We start from the raw sequence: 15,229 nt of genomic DNA, 5'->3' as shown, positions 1-15,229 counted from the left end.
GGAGTCTTGTGGGGTCTCAGCCCTGGGGCCTCCTGCATGGCAGGAGCCTGGGGCCATTAGGGGCAGGGGTGACAAAGGGAGGCTGAGTCAATGAGAATGCAGCTTTCATTGGTCACTTCACCTCTCAATTGTCCCCGGAGAGGGGGTGGGGACCCTGCTTCCTGCCCTCCCCCCAGGGCTTTCTGGCAGGACTGGGGAAGGGTGCCTCCCAGAGGGTGGGGACCCATGCCCTATAGCACCGGGGGAGCCTTGGGGGCGGGGCCTCCGTAGCACCTTGGGCAGGGGCAGTCCGAAGGTCCTGGGGCAGCTCTGAGCTCGTGTGCACGTCCAGTACCCAGAGCGCCTTGCAGCAGGAGCAGGGGCTGGTCAGTAATAGTGCATGCGGCCCAGGGTGCCCGTAGCCGTGGGGCTGGGCCCCAGCGTGCCGGTGCCTAGCAGGTCCGGCTGCCCGGTGCGCCAGATCTCCCGCAGGATCCGTTCCCGCTCCTCCAGGCGCTGCGCCCGCTCCAGCTCCTCCGCCGACGTGAAGACGTTGACGCTGAGGGGCCCGTCGGGCTCTGCGGACAGCTCCGGGCCGGGCAGTGTGTCGTCGGGGCCCAGCCGCGTCACCGTGTCCTCCTCGTCCTCGTCGTCGTCCTCGGGCTCCAGCGTGCTGCTGCGGGGGTCCGGGCGCAGAGCGGGGCCCCGGGGCCGCGGGCGGGGCGCGCAGGAGATGCTGATGACTAGTAGGCACAGGGTTAGCAGCAGGCCAAAGCAGACGCCCAGCACGAAGTAGAGGCCAAAGCTCTCGGGGTTAGCTGGGGGTCAGAGGGCAGAAGTCATGGAGGGGCCTTGGCGGCTAGGAGTCACTCCATCTCGAAAAGACTCCAGGTTCTTAGTTTAGGGGGGCAAGGACAGTACCCCCTATTTGAAGGACATTAGGTAGCCGTTATCGGGCAATGGGGGGCAGTGAGGATGGGGGAACTGGGAGTAGGTGACTGGCTAAGGGAGGTTTTAATGGTGGGGGGAGGTGGGAGGGCAGGGCGGAGCGGGGCCAGGGAGGGGTGCACGGCCCGGGCCGCCCGGGCCGCCCTCACCGCGGATGTGTGCGTAGGCCGCCAGGCTGTTGCTGAGCAGCTCCATGTCCCTTCGGGGGGCATCCATGCTGCTCTGGGGGGGGGGGGGACAGCGCCCCTGTCAGCCTGTGAGGTCAGCAAAGTTAGATCCTTCTCCCCAGCCTAGAGCTGACCCTGACCCCGCTTCCTCCTCGGGGCAGCTCTTCTGCCTGAGCTGCAGCTCAGGTTCCACCCTGGAGAGAGCGGCTGTAGACTTGGGCCCTTTCTGGGGGGGATCCTTGCCCTGGGCACGGACACCCCTCCAACCTGGGGTCAGGGGAGTCAGCCTCAGAAGGCCCTGCCCCCTGAGGGGTCCCCAAATGAGGCCCAGCTTCGCCATCCCGGGAGCAGAATGGAGGGGAGAGACGCGGGTGCCCTCCCCACTCCCAGGCGGGCTCCGGGGAGGGGAGCCACTTCCCTCTCCCATACCGTCCGCCCCACGGGGACCCACCGGCCAGGAGGCCTGGGCTCACTCACCGTCAGCGCCCGGATTCCCAGCTGCCCGCCCAGCGCGTCCGGGGGCCGCATACACCCGGGGCCGGGCCGCTCCCGCCCTGTCCGGTCCCGCCCGCCCCGCCCGCCCGGCTCGGCTCCCAGGCCGCGGCAGCGCGGGCCGGACACGGGCCGATGGACCAGCCGGCGGAAAGTTTCCTCCGAGGAAAGAGGAGGGACGGGGCGGGGCGGGGCTGGGCGGGGGGAGGCGCAGAGGAAAAGGGCCGGGAGGGGAAGGGGAGAGGAGCGGGCGGCCGCGAGGAGGGGGAGCGCGGCCTGCGGGGCGTCTGCTCCCCCACAGGAAACCGCTGGGGAGGCCGGGTGCAGGGACCCGCCCCCAGGCTACTACTGACAACAATAATAATAACGAGGATGAAGTTCTGCTCGGTGCCAGGCGATGGGCTAAATAAACCCTTTATAATATTCTTTGATTTACTCTAACAACCCTATCACACGAATGTCATTATCCTCACTTGGCAGATAAGTAAACTGAGTCACGGAGAAATTGAATAACTTTACCAAAGGGTCAGGATTTGAACCCACTGCTCTCTGACCCTAGAACCTGGCTGGGCCCTTAACCCTTTCCCTATACCTTGCTCTTTCTCCCAGAAGGCCCCCACACCCGGGGAAGATGGCTCCTCTTCTCCCCCTCCATGGCAGCCCTCCCCCAGACTCTCAACCCACAATGGAGGGAGGGGGTGCTCATCCCCTCCTCCGCGGTGAGTGTGTCCAGCTGGCGGAGCTCTGGTCACACAAGGTTAATGAATGTTGGACTCCGGCTTTGAGCCAGGGCCAGGCCAGCCTTGCTGATCCCTGCCTGGGGCCTCTGCTGGCCCCTGTGCTGTTCTGCACCGGAGTGCGCAGAGATATTTTCTCCCAGCTAAACCTGGTTATGCACACACGTGCATTTCCACCTGGGCTCAGGCTTGTGCATGCAACATGTGTGATCAGTATGTGCAGCCCTGGTCGTCTTCCTGCCCAGACTCCTAGGCTGCCCCCACGCCCACCCCCGCTTTGGGGCCCCCCTTCCTGGGCTGGGGTGAGGGGGAGGCCTTCTTGGCAGGAGCCTTAGAAAGGAGGAGGGAAGGAAGGGGGAGAGGAAATTGCAGACATAGCTGAAGGCACAGCCTGAGGCCTGTGGGCCAGTGACCCCCCTCTCTGTCCAGGCTGGAGACCCCCGCTCCCAGTCCTGAGACTGGGTTCAAGCAGAGGGCAGAGCTAGCTGGGGAAAAGACTAGGACTGACTCCCATGGGGATAGGAAAGGGACTCTTGGGTGTTTAACCTGTGTTGTGAGCATGTGTGGAGGTATTTCTGCCCGTATCTGTATATTTGTACAACTATTTTTGTGGTTCAGCAGTCAACCCAACAGACATGGGTCTCTGCCCTTGTGGTGCTGACAGGGAGTTGGAGAGACAAACGACTCATGAAGAAGATAATCTCGGGGGCTGCTGTGTGCTCAGAGGGTGATGGAGCAGAGTAATATGATGGAGAACACCTGGGGCGGCTCTCAGGAGGGACATCCCGGGTGAGACCTGAGTCCTCAGGAGGGGCAGCCAGGACAGGATCCAGGAGAGGGTGTCTGGCAGGAATAAGGGCTCCTGAGGTAGGAGCACGCTTGGGGCACCTCTATCCCTGGGTGGAGAGGCCCGGGGACAGTGATGGGGCGATTGACTGCGAAAGGGCTAGTGGGCTCTGTGGAGGAGCCTGGATGTTACTGTGGGTGTAGGGGGGAGCCCTGGATGTTACGGTAAGTGTAGGGAGGGGGAGCCCCTGGAAGATTTTAATCAGGAACGTGTCATGGTTTGGTGATGCACTTTGGAAAGATCCCTGTGGGGGCTCATTGTAGGATGGGTCCCAGCAGGAATGGGAGCAGGAGAGCAGTGAGCAGGCTGGCAGCCATCCAGGCAGCGATGGCTGAGGGTTTGGCCTGGGATGGCCAGTAGAGGAGGTGACACAGGACCGGATTCAGGCGGTGTGCTGAAGGGGACATCAGCAGCACTTCCTGCATTGGACGTGGAGGTGAGGGAAAGAGGCATGTAGGACAGGGGCCTGATACTGGGCCTGAGCGCCTGAGGAAAGCTTCGGTGGGGAGCACGTTTCCTGTTAGATAGTTGGATTTGAGATTTCCGTTAGCTATCAGGCTGGAGGTGTCAGACAGGCAGGCGGAGCCCTGAGGAGACTGGGCTGGAAGTGTGTCTGAGGGTCCCCAACACACAAGATGGATTGAAGGCCCCCGGGAGTGGGTGAGATCACCCAGGGGCAGGGAGAGAAGAGAAGGCATCTGAAGCCTGAGTTCTGGAGGCGCCAGCATCGAGAGGTCTCAGGGAAAAGTCAGCCCACAGAGGCTAGTGAGGAGGGAAGAAGACCTGTTGAACTGGGCTGAGAGGTGAAGGTGAGGCCAGAATCTGACCACTGGCTGTGAGCTCAGTGGGTGTCCATGAGTTGCACTGACAGGTTGAATGCCTGCCATCCATGTGAACACGAGTGTGTGCTACTGCTGTGTTTGTATGACCGCCCCTGCGTGTGGAGGATGCTGTGCCTCAGTTTGTATGGCACGTACCTGTGTCTCTGTGAGGGTCCACGTGCGTGCCTCTCCGTGTGTGCGGGGGCTGTAAGGTTTTGCATATGTTTGTGTCAAGCTGTTTCTCTGCATCCCTGTGCTATGCAGATCTCTAGGTATTGTTACCTACAGACAAAGGTGTGTGTGTGTCTGGGTTGGCGTGTGACGTGTGTTTGGAGTGTGTCAGGTGTGACTCGCCCCTGGTGAAGCAGGTGGCCGTGCTGGAGCAGAGTGAGGGTTCAGATGGTTGCCGGTCCCTTCTGAGAGAGGGACACATGGTACCCAGAGTACGGCCTTCCCCAGGGGGATGCATGTGGCCAAGCCAGGCCAGCTGGGAGAAGTGAGCCTTGCCCTGGAGGGGTTGAAGAAGCTGAGAGCTGCTCCTGGGGCCCTGGGGAGGAGCCTGAAGCCTTTGGCCCATGCAAGCCATCCCCACAGTCCCTGGCCACCTGCCTACCTGCTTTTCTGCCTGCTTTTCCCCGCCCGCCGGCCTGTCTGTAGGTCTGCCCAGCCACCTGCTTTCCGGTAGTGCTGGCTGGGATCTCTCCACGTATCTGTCACCTGCCGGCCTGCCCTGGCTTGCATCTCACCCGTCCACCTGCTGGTTTCCTCCCTGTCTGTCGGCCTGTGACTGACCCGCTGCCTGCCCACCTGCCCTCTTGTTGGCTGCCTCTCTGCCTTCCTGTCTGCCTGTGAGACTCGAGACTTGTCACCTTGGGAGGCACCAAGTGTGAAACGCAGGAAAGACAGATCTTGATGGGCGGTCTGGAGGCTGAGAGATCCAGAGCCCCTGGGAGGGGCTGGCGTGTTTAGGGCCCAGGGCAGAGCCTGACTCTGCTCCCTTCCCCAGTGGCCAAGTGGGGCCTGGTCCTGGCTGCTCTGTTCCGGACACTGGGCCCTCATCCCACTGTGGGGTCAGGGACTGCCTAGGCCTTGGATGGAGGGAAGACGGGGACTCACTCAGAGCCTCCTAAAACCTTCCCAGTCCGCTGAGTGCCCCCTCAGCACCCAGGACAGCTGCCGGGAAGAGGGTACTGTGAAAGTTTGCAAAATGAATAATAGTGGTGGATATTGCGTACCCTTCTGCACCCTGGTACTCTGCTGGATGCTGTGCACACACCAACCCTCCGAATCCTCCCAGGAACCCTGTGTAGTTTGTAGCGTGACTCCCATTTTGCAGAGGAGGAAAATGAGGCTCAGAGAGGTTGAATGACGTTTGTGGGGACGAATGTCCTTTTATGCTCCGGAAATGAAATGTATGGCTAATATGAATTCTAGAAATGTCCATAAATTACCTCCATTTCTAATTTAAAAAAATATGTATATATCTGTCCCATCTTGTAAAATAAATAAACGGTAATGACATGTATTTGGGAAGTGATCACTTGCCAGGAAGGTGAGAGCTACACGCACAGACTGCCTCTGGGGTAGGGGGTGTGTCAGTGTCGGCAACGATGAAGAACTCTTGGTAAAATTCTGAACAAACAAGGACAGATTTCCTCCCTTTTACACAGTAGTTGCATTCCCAGGAAATTCAGAGTATATTAGGTATACACAAATCCTTTGTGTTTATGTATAAAATGGAGTTAGATTCTTGGCTCTGGTCATTATAAACAAGTTTTTCACTCATGTCGTGCAAGACGTAGCATCTGCCTTCCTCGTGGGGTTGTCTGGAGGCCCCGGCCCCCACCCTCTAAATGCCAGCAACGCCCCCCAGTCATTGTGACGACCACCCCTGCACGGACGCCAGAAAAGAGTCCTGTCCTCAGGGAGCTCAACCTTCCAGCTGGGGAGACAGACAATAAATATATGCTATCATGTCAGGCTGTGATAAGCACAATGAAGAAAACTAAAGCAGGGGAAGGGGTTAGTGAAGACCAGGTGGACATGGTCAGGGAAGGCCTCTCCGAGGAGGTGACATTTTGAGCAAAGGGGCGTGAGAGAGGGAGCCATGCAAATATCTGGGGGAAGAGCCTTCCAGAAGGAGTAGCCAACGCAAAGGCCCTGAGGTGGAAGCGTGCTCGGCTCTTTCAGGATCAGCCAGGAGCCTATGTGCCTGGGACAGTGAGCGGGATGCGGGCCGAGACGTTAGAGGCCAGTGTAGAGCCGTGTGACGCAGAGCCTTATAAACCACAGACGGGCCTGTGGGGCTTGTCCTGCCTGGGGTGGAAGCCATCAGAGGGGTGTGAGCAGGAGGGACCAACGGGACTTTTAAAAGGCTCACTCTGCCTGGCAGGTGGCCGCTGGGCTGTCAGGGGGGGAGTGGGAGCAGGGAGACCGGGAAGGGGGAAGGGGCTGGGACGGGGTGGTCTCAGAGAGCTGTGGCCAGTGCTCACATTTGCTGGGCTGGCAGGATTAGCAGGATTGGACATGGGTCATGCGAGGGAGAGAGAGGGACAGATCGACAGACAAGAAGTCAAGGTGAACTTGGCTTTGGAGCCTGAACAACTCAGCCCCGGAGCCTCCATTCCCTCGCTCCCTGTCCCACCTCAGACGCTCCCCAAGGACCCTGGCGACAGGCGCTGGCCGACACTGAGGGGAACTGCTCAGTTCTCTTCAACACCTCAGGAGCACAGGAGGCTGCAGATTATGCCACCCTTCTGGGACTTTCCCCTTCCTTGGTTTCAGAGCTCGCAATAAAAACTGGTGAAGAGTAATCTTAGAAGTTTAGGTTAATAACCCGACAGTTCTGGCGTGCGAGCTGCATGCCAGGCCCATTCTGGGTGCTGAGGACACATGAGTGAGCAAAGTCCCTGCTTGCGTGCAGCCTGCTGGCTTGGGTGCTGCTGAGTGTAAGCATGCAGGGCCTGGGGGAGTCCTGTGCACAGAACACAGGCTGATCAGGTCAGGGCATAGGAGGGAGGCCGAAAAGGGAGACGAGGCCCAGGGGCGGCAGCTGGTAGAGTTGGAGGGTGGCAATGGTGGCTTGGGTGTGATGGTCCCTTCTGTTGATGCATCTAGGAAAGCTCGATAGACAAGGCATGAGCCAGAAGAAATGGGCAAAATTTGTATAGACTCAGGAGTGGCCAGGAGGATGGCTGGCCTCCTGGCTGCTTGGGGCAGCAGTGGGGCCGTGGGGGAAGGGAGGGCTGAGGGGCCTGGGGCCTACTCTAAAGCAGCTGCAGAGCGCCAGGGTCTTCTCACACCTTGGAGGGGTGCCACCCCCTCTTGCTGTGTGGACACTGACTGGGAGGGGGCTCCTCAGGCCTGGCTCTCTGCTCCCTTTGGGACCTGGGCCTGTGTGGGGGACCTGACCACAAAAGGGGGTCTGCTGTGCCCTGTGCCGTGCCGGGGGAGGGGCCAGCCGACCTCTAGCTTCATTGCTCTGATCCTCTATCTGCAAAGCCTAAATTTAGGCAAAGGAAGGAAGGAAAGAGGAAAGGAAGGAAGGAACCCCCTTGGCTTCCTATGGAGGGGAGGGTAAGGGAGGGGAGGGTGGTGCAGGAAAAGGCCTGGTCCTTCTTACCCCAGCTGCCCTGGACGGGCGTGTGGACACCTAGGCAGTGTGCCTGGCTAGGTCCCCCGACCCCAGAAGGGGCTTTGGCCAGGAGAAAGGATCAATACTCTGCCAGCTGCAGCTGCTGTGGGCTGCCTCCTGCCTGCACAGGTCCGGGCTGCGCCAAGCCAAGCAGGGAGCGCCCCCTCGGGCACTTAGAGGCAGGCTGGACCAACGGGTCTGGGAGAATGCTGGGTGGTTTGGCCCCACCCCCCTTCCTGACAGCCCGCTCGGGCCCGAGGGGACCTATCCAGTGCACCTGGTGGTACAGCCAAGAGCCGCAGAATCCCGCACTGCCCGGCTAGGACGGCGGGAGACAGGGCCGGGTGGGAGAGATGGAGATGCAGGCGAGGGGGGCAGGAAGGGCAGATGACACAGACCACAGTGGCCCCAGATCGGGAAGTTTTATTGCTGACATGCAGGAAGAGTCCCCATGTAGTACAAAAATATGTCTTTATACAAACTTTTTTGTGACTTTTTCCGTTTTGTTTTGTTTCTTTACAACAGGACTTCTCTCAGCGTGTGACCCCCAGTGAGGACAGACCCCACCTCCTCTCACTTGCTTTACCAGAAATGTAATCAGACACATGGGTTGACCTTGGAAGGGACCAGTCTGTCTGACAGGGCTTTGCAGAACCCGAGGATATTGCTTTGAAAAGGAGAAAGACCACACGTGGCAAGCAGGCCCGAGGGTCTGGGCAGGTTGCTGGACGGGGGCTCGGCTGAGACCCTCACAGGACAGTCACAGGGGCTGGGAGCCCTAGGCTGGACTGCATTTCTACTCCCTTAGGAGACTTCTTTTTGAAATAAATATAGAAAAGAGGGCACCCCCCGCCCCCACGGCACGAGGCCCTGGCTCCCAGCGGCTGGACAGCTGGTTGAGGCAGAGCGCCGTGCTCAGGGGGTAAGTGCTGGGCTCAGGCGGGCTCCCAAGGCCCACTGAGGCAGAGGCACGGGACGCCCAAGTGCTGGGGTGGGGACATGGAAAGGAAGGGGCGTGGGCGGCCCTGCTACTGCTGGCAAGAGGTGGCCCCATTTTGTCCAGATGGGGAACTGAGGCACAAGGAGGTTTGGGAACTTGCCCAAGCCACTCACAGTGAGTCAGCTTTTGGGGAGGGGGCAGCTCACACTCTGGGAAACAAAGTCACGCAGGCCTCGGTCACCTCCCTACTGGGGAGCATGGCCAGGCAGGAAAGGCCTGCAGCCCCAGGGCTGCCTGGAGGGAACACTGGGCCTCTGCAGGCGGTGGGGGTAGGCTGGGGGGAGCACTTTGCTTGGCACTGGGCAGGGCCAAGTCCAGTTGTGGGGGGGGGTGCGCATTCTGGTGAGAACAGCGTTTCTGGCAAGACAGGCATCCACTTCAAAATCTCGGCTCAAAAGGGGCAGCAGGACTGTTCTCAAGCCAGGCAGGGCCCCCGGTCCCCACAGGTCTCCCCACGAGCCCCGCAGGCCGCAGGAAGGACTCTGGCCAGGGTCTGCTGGGAGAGGCGCCTCATCTCTCATGAGGCAAGGGCAGAGGGGAGATGCCGCCACTGTTCTCTGAACACAGAGTGGGGTGTGGGGAGCGAGAGGGCGTGCACGCAGGGCCACCTGTTCACACGGACAGGAGTCCAGCCAGCCCTCCCCAGCCTGACCACAGGCACCCCTTTCACATCTCTGTCCAAGTTACCTTGATACCACGGCACCACGGCGAGGGGCGGAGAGGGAAGCCAGGGTTAATGCGAGGGTACAGCACCTCAGAGAAGCTACTGAGATGGGAGAAAGAGAACCAAGTCTAGAGAGGCCTCCCCATCACCAGAAACAAGGAGGGACTGGTGGGTGGGAGGGGGAGAGGGGCCGGCAAGAAGGGGCTTCTGGGCCTGGGGGCGAGGGAGGGGCCCATCTGTGGGCTGTGGCCCCCTGCTGTCCAGCCAGGCTGGGGGCAGGGAGAGGCCACGGGCCTAGCCACCTAGAGATGGGAGAGAAGTTGGTTTCAGTACAAAAATAAATATATTTGAATTCTGCTTAAGATGAGGTGAAGGTTTTCCAAAGCTTAGACGGAAGGGCCTGGGTTCAGGAGGGGCAGGACGGGACCGGGTGGGAGGGGCCTGGGGGAGCGTGGGGTGGGCGTTCATGGGGAGCCAGCAGCGAGCTGCACTCTCAGCTTATTTGGACTGTGGGGGCGCTGCCCGGCAGTGGCCGGCTCAGACCCTGGGACAGGGTGGGCTCCCTCCTCCTCCCTCTCACTCAGTCCAGAGACAGCATGGTTAAAGAGACAGAGGTAGATTAAAACATCGTGATTAAAAGCAGATTAGTTATCTAGGCTTCTCAGATTAAAAAACCAAACGATCAAGCAATCATCTCAAAAGGTAGCTTCGTGGTACCTCTGCTGACCCCATGTATGACCTGGGCTGTCCCTGCCCCGTCCCCGCCGCACCCTGGAGAGAGTTCAGAACCACGGGGCCCAGCCCCCACAGCTGGGTGCTGGGCTGGGGGCTGGGAAGAGGTGGCGGGCGGCCGCTGGTGGCCCTGCCTGACCGAGGCTGCTATTTCCGCAGGTAGCGCTGCGCCAGGATGGCTGCGTCCAGGGGGTTCATGGGCTGCGCGTCATGGCCCAGCCGGCGCACGGGGGGCACGCTGCCGAACTGCCGCTTGGGCACCCAGCTCCGGGCCTCGTGGATGGAGCTCTTCTCCTCGGCCAGCAGCAGCTGCTGCCGCATGTAGTTCTCAAACTCGTACTGGGAGCACTCCTCTGTCACCTTGGCCTGCGAGGCACAGAGGGAGGTGTGCGTGTCAGTGGCCCAGCTCCAGAGGCCTCTCTCTTCCCCGGGCCCACACTCTGGCGCCCAATCTAGTTGCTGGCCGAGAATGTGGGTCCCTGAGGCCCTCTGGCCAACCCACACCTTGCCCTGCTGGCCGCCCTGGGTGCCACTCCAGCTGGATCCCCTCTCCTAAGACACTGGCCTTGGCAGAGGTCACATTACCTCAGAAGCCTTAGCTTCCTCGCCTGTGAAGGGGGCAGTAATCTCCCCTCACACAGGGTCTAGAGAGCCCTGGGGGCCAATGCAGGTCAAGTGTTAAGAGAGGGGCCTGGGGCCGGGCTGGCAACCCTGTTACTCTATCTCACCCCATGCTGGGCTCCTGGAGAGGCCCAGGCACAGTCACAATCTGAAGTGGTAGGTCCCTGCACTAATCATCAGAAGGGGAAAGCAGGGCTTTCCAATCAGACTTGAGTTCGAGGCTCAGCTCCACTACTTCCAAGCTGTGTGACTTTGGGAAAATTATTTTCCCTCTCTGAACCTCAATTGCCTCTTTGTGAAAGAAAGATAAGAACACTGGCCCCACAGGCCTGTAAGAGGCTTGAGGGAGATGCACTGGGGTGGGCACTCACTGCACGCTAGTGATGACTATTTTTAGCTGCTGAACAGCCCTGGGAGCGGGTGGGAGCTGGAGGGTAGGACCTGGAACTCTCTCTCCTCTCTGCTATGGTTCCAGGCTGGCTCCTCCTGGTCCTGCCCACCTAACGCTTGCTGTGGAACCCCAGGGTGGGCCAGAGAGGGAAGGTCCTTACAGCATCCCTGCCCTCCAGGGGGCACCCTAAGATCACCCGCCAGCGGCAGCCTAGTGCCCAGGTCTCCGCCCCCATCCCGGGCGCAGCACTTTCTCCAGAGCAGGGAACAGGGGAGGAGAGAAAACTGGGAGAAAATGAATCATCTGAAAAACTCAAAGCAGGAAGGCAGAGAGAGAGCCCTGTGAGTCAGGGGCAGAGGAAAGTGACTGTTTAAAGGGCCAGCATGTGGCAGAGCCAGGGCTGGGGCAGGAAGAGGAAGCTGAGGGCCAGGTTGGGCCGCTGCGAGGCCTCCCCGGAGGGGCTCCACCTCAGCTGCCCTACAACCCTCTCGCAGGCCATGGAACTGCCAGCTGAGCCAGACACAAGGCAAGTCCCATGCCAAAGGCCTGTGTCCCTTTCCAACCTCCCAGGGGAAGTGGAGGGCTGGGGACCAGGCTGAGGAGGCCCTGTGGCCTGCTGGGAGCTGCCACCTCTGCCCCTGCCCTGCCCACCCTCCCTGGAGGCTGGCCCCCAGGACTTGGTACCGGACTGTCTGCCCTCCTCAACTCACCTCCTGGGAGCTGTCCGCATGGCTCATTTGGTCGTCGATGTCAGGAACCACTTGCAAAGGCCCGCTCAGAGACGACAGGGACTGCCTGCAGGGGAGGCAGCCAAGTCAGGCTGGCTCCAGGCAGCCCCAGGCCCCTGCTGCCCTGGCCTGGCTGGCACGAGCCCAGGAAGCCCAGGTCCCCACTGCTCCAAGACTTGGCTGGAGTCAACAGACCTGGGGGGGGTCCCGGCTCAGCCCCTTCCTGACATGACTGGCTCTGCTCCTCTGAGCCTGTTTTCTCACCTTCTCAATAAAGGGGGACGTCTACCTCACAGGCTATGGTGAGAACTCAGTGAGGGAATGCTACCCCATAGCTGGCATCAACTGGCATGCAGGAGATGCTCAACCCTGACTTCTGCCTGCATCCTCCCAATCTTACCCATGGGCAAAATCTGGAAATCTGACTCTGCCTGACAGAGAAACAGGCCCAACCTCAGGCTGCTTTTCTGGGCAGGTCGGGCAGTGCCTAAGGACAGGCAGAACCCAGCCCTGCGCCTGGCCCAGTGCCCGCCCACTTACCATGATGCGATGATGGCACTGAGGGCCTCCAGCACGTCGGTGGCGGCGAGGCGCTGCTGGGGGTCGAGGACCAGCAGTTTCCGGATGAGACATACCGTGTTCTCAGAAACCCGCCCATCCCTGATGCGGTGAGAGGGAGAGGGCAAGGGCTCAGGCTGGGCAGGCTGCTGCTGGGTCTCGGACCCAGGACTCCCAGCCTCCCTGTGCTGTTTCCGCCCCTTGAGCCCCATGGGCTGGGCCTCCCTCCCCCTGCAGGGAGGCAGGACTCACTCAGGGATGGTGTACTCGGCGGCCTTGATCTTGCGGAAGAGCTCCTGCGGGATGCTGTCATAGAAGGGGAACTGGCCGTAGAGCATGGTGAAGAGCACCACGCCCAGGGCCCACATGTCGCTCGGCTTGCCCCGGTATGGCCGGCCTGGGGGACACAGGGACACGCGCGCACTTAGCCCAGGCTGCGAAGGAGAACAGGCCTGGGATCCCCTCAACTCACCAGCTATGTGCCTGAAACCCTACCCACGGGACCCCTCCACCTTGCCACCCACACTTCCAGTCACCCTCCTGCCTTGTTCCCAGAGCAAGCCACCCCGGCTTGGTCCTCTGAGCTTTTGCCCATGCTTGGCCCTCCCCTGCTCCTCAGGCTGACTCCTGCTCATGCTCAATAGGACGATGCCCCACCTTGGTGTAACCTCCGAGGAGAAGGGGTCACACTTGGCCTCGTGCAGCCCATTCACCTACAGCGTGTCTCGTGCCGCCTCCTGGCAGCACCAGCCCTGCTCGGCCAGACTTCAAGCCCCAGAAGGATGGGCCTGGGTCTATGGCCGCAGCACCCAGCAGTGGCTCACAGAGCTGGTGGCCAACAGTGTATGTGGAACAAGGAGGTCGCCAGCCCTGGACAGCCAGCCTCGGGCCCTCCGCGGTCACTATCCCCCCCAGCGCCAGCGCCATGTGTGAGCATCCCCTTCTTTGTCTGTTCACTCCCGTCTCCCCCTCTAGAAGGTAAGCTCTCAGATGCAGGCGCCCCTCTGCTTTGCTCACTGCGGAAACCCGTGCCCAGCGTGGACTCATATATTTGCTACAGTAAGGAGAATCCAGTTAAGTCAGCTCTGTCCTACAGTTCTCTTCTCTGTGAGACAGAGAGGAGCGAACATTCAACTGAGCACCAATGTGACAGCATTGGAAGGAACACTTTTATTTCATTAAATCTCTACCACAACTCTATGAATTAGATACAGATGGCTCTCAGTACCCACAGGTTTCACATCCACGGATTCAACCAAGCGATCCGCAGTTCACATTTCAATCCGCAGGGGTCTGAATCCGCGGATGCAAAACCTGCAGACATGGGAGGGCCAACTGACCGTAATCACTGCACTGTGCCATTTTATTTAAGGGACTCGAGCATCCGTGGATGCTGGCATCCTAGGTGGGTTCCTGGAACCCATTCCCCGCGGACACCAAGAGATGACCGTATTTTGTCTATTTCTCCAAAGAGGAAAACGAGGCACAAGGATGTTTTTGTCCAAGGTCACACAGCTGACTGTACAAGCGCCCCCTTCCCATTTCCAGGGCAATCTGCCCACCTGCCCATCAGCAGTAGAGTTCCTCCCAGATGCCAGCTGCTGCCTGACCTGCTCCCCAAAATGTAAAATATGAGAACAACTCAAGCTTTTCAAAAGCCCCTGTGGGCCAAGCCCCTGAGACAGCGCCTTCTCTGGCCCAGCAGTGGTCTCCATGGCAGCCAGCACCCCAGAACATGGCTCACTCCCTACGGGTGTGGAAGAGACGCTGCCGGGCACCTTGGCGTCATCTCCCTGGGCACCAGGCAGCGCACAGATAACTAAAATCCTTTTTCTGGTCCAAAAGCCTCCTTCCTGGGTGGCTGAAAATGCCTTCGGGGTGGGAGACGTCTGTTCTGAAGGTCTCACCAGGCCCACTGGGGTCAAGCAATTTTTTTTCTTAAATTGTGAACTTATTCCAACATATTTTTTCACTTTGACAAATATATATATATTTTTCGGTAAGGAAGATTGGCCCTAAGATAACATCTGTGCCCATCTCCCTCTATTTTGTATGTGGGATGCTGCCACAGTGTGTCTTGATGAGCGGTGTGTAGGTCCGTGCCTGGGATCTGAACCTGTGAACCCTGGGCTGCAAAAGCTGAGCACGTGAACTTAACCACTAGGCCACCGGGCCAGCCCTGGGGTCAAGCAACTTAACAGGGAGGGAGTGTGCACACGTGCATGGACAAATGCTGTTACAGGCCTTGGCCTGTGCCTACGAAGGTACCACGGACCACCTTCAACAGGCCTGTTACTTCATCTGAAAAGCACAATGATGAGAAGCCAAGGGCACCCGTGGGGCACGAGCTTTGGCTGGCTGGTCCCACAGGCAGATCTGTGGAGACGAGCCCTGCCACGCTTTCCTGAGGCTGTACGCCCCCGGCCCTTTCTACCCCCGATGCGAGAAACAGCTGGGGCGACCCTGTGCAGCTGCCCCCAGGGCCAACTCAAGGGCAGCCCCTTTCTCCCAGACTGCTCCACCAAGTGGGACCCCCAGGAGAGTGCACTGGGCCACTACTGTTAGCTCTGTGTGGCTCCACAGAAGGCACGGCACCCTGCAGCAGCTGGAAGGCAGTTCCTGCTGAGATGCCCGAGCCAGAATCGCGGGCTGAGTAGGGAGGGGCGCTGCTGCCAGGACTGCTGTGGGCTCTCAGCCGGAGCCAGCTGACTTGGAAGGACTCGAAGTTCCGCCCGGACCCGGAGGGGAGATGTACGGCCCCCTCCAGCAGGAAAGCTCTCCCAGGAGCTCTAACCGTCAGGTGACCTTTCCCTGAGCTTTGGCTTTCCAGGGAATACTGACCGCCAAGCTTTCCTTTTGTAAAGATAATGCCAGCTAATGTTTATTGAGCCAGACACTAGGTAAAGGCTT

General features: G+C 59.8%; 2 protein-coding genes across 4 annotated transcripts in view; both read right to left on the bottom strand.

The window, feature by feature from the left end:
- Window positions 1-87: 87 nt before the first annotated feature.
- Window positions 88-1,849, bottom strand: EVA1B (eva-1 homolog B). 2 transcript variants are annotated; one of them, XM_044770359.2, is made up of 3 exons: window positions 1,572-1,849; window positions 1,077-1,149; window positions 88-797 (listed from the first exon to the last, which is right to left on the bottom strand). In XM_044770359.2, the coding sequence occupies exons 1-3, from the start codon at window positions 1,620-1,622 to the stop codon at window positions 367-369; spliced, it is 555 nt and encodes a 184-aa protein (XP_044626294.1). In that variant the 5' UTR covers window positions 1,623-1,849; the 3' UTR covers window positions 88-366. The 2 variants fall into 2 exon arrangements, with proteins under 2 accessions (XP_044626294.1, XP_044626295.1); XM_044770360.2 differs by having other exon boundaries at window positions 1,077-1,181; window positions 1,572-1,846.
- A 6,174-nt stretch (window positions 1,850-8,023) lies between these two features.
- The window catches only part of STK40 (serine/threonine kinase 40), a 41,881-nt gene continuing 34,675 nt past the window's right edge, over window positions 8,024-15,229 (bottom strand). For both annotated transcript variants that reach the window (XM_014840137.3, XM_044770355.2), the window contains exons 8-11: window positions 12,572-12,716; window positions 12,302-12,421; window positions 11,744-11,828; window positions 8,024-10,387 (exon numbers count right to left, since the gene is read on the bottom strand). In XM_014840137.3, the coding sequence (XP_014695623.1) occupies window positions 10,169-10,387; window positions 11,744-11,828; window positions 12,302-12,421; window positions 12,572-12,716 (569 nt within the window). In that variant the 3' untranslated portion in view covers window positions 8,024-10,168. The remainder of the gene's footprint in view (window positions 10,388-11,743; window positions 11,829-12,301; window positions 12,422-12,571; window positions 12,717-15,229) is intronic.

The sequence above is a fragment of the Equus asinus genome, chromosome 5 (genome assembly GCF_041296235.1).
Source record: "Equus asinus isolate D_3611 breed Donkey chromosome 5, EquAss-T2T_v2, whole genome shotgun sequence".
NCBI lineage: Eukaryota > Metazoa > Chordata > Mammalia > Perissodactyla > Equidae > Equus > Equus asinus.
Note: the sequence above shows the minus strand (reverse complement) of the source record. Positions and strands in the feature narration are given on the sequence as shown.

Excerpts from the sequence above, each read along its gene's own strand:
- EVA1B (XM_044770359.2), bottom strand. The coding sequence starts at position 1,622 with ATGCGGCCCCCGGACGCGCTGGGCGGGCAGCTGGGAATCCGGGCGCTG. Across the intron at positions 1,150-1,571 it reads TGGGAATCCGGGCGCTGACG|AGCAGCATGGATGCCCCCCG; the intron begins GTGAGTGAGCCC and ends CCCCCCCCCCAG. Across the intron at positions 798-1,076 it reads GGCCTACGCACACATCCGCG|CTAACCCCGAGAGCTTTGGC; the intron begins GTGAGGGCGGCC and ends TCTGACCCCCAG.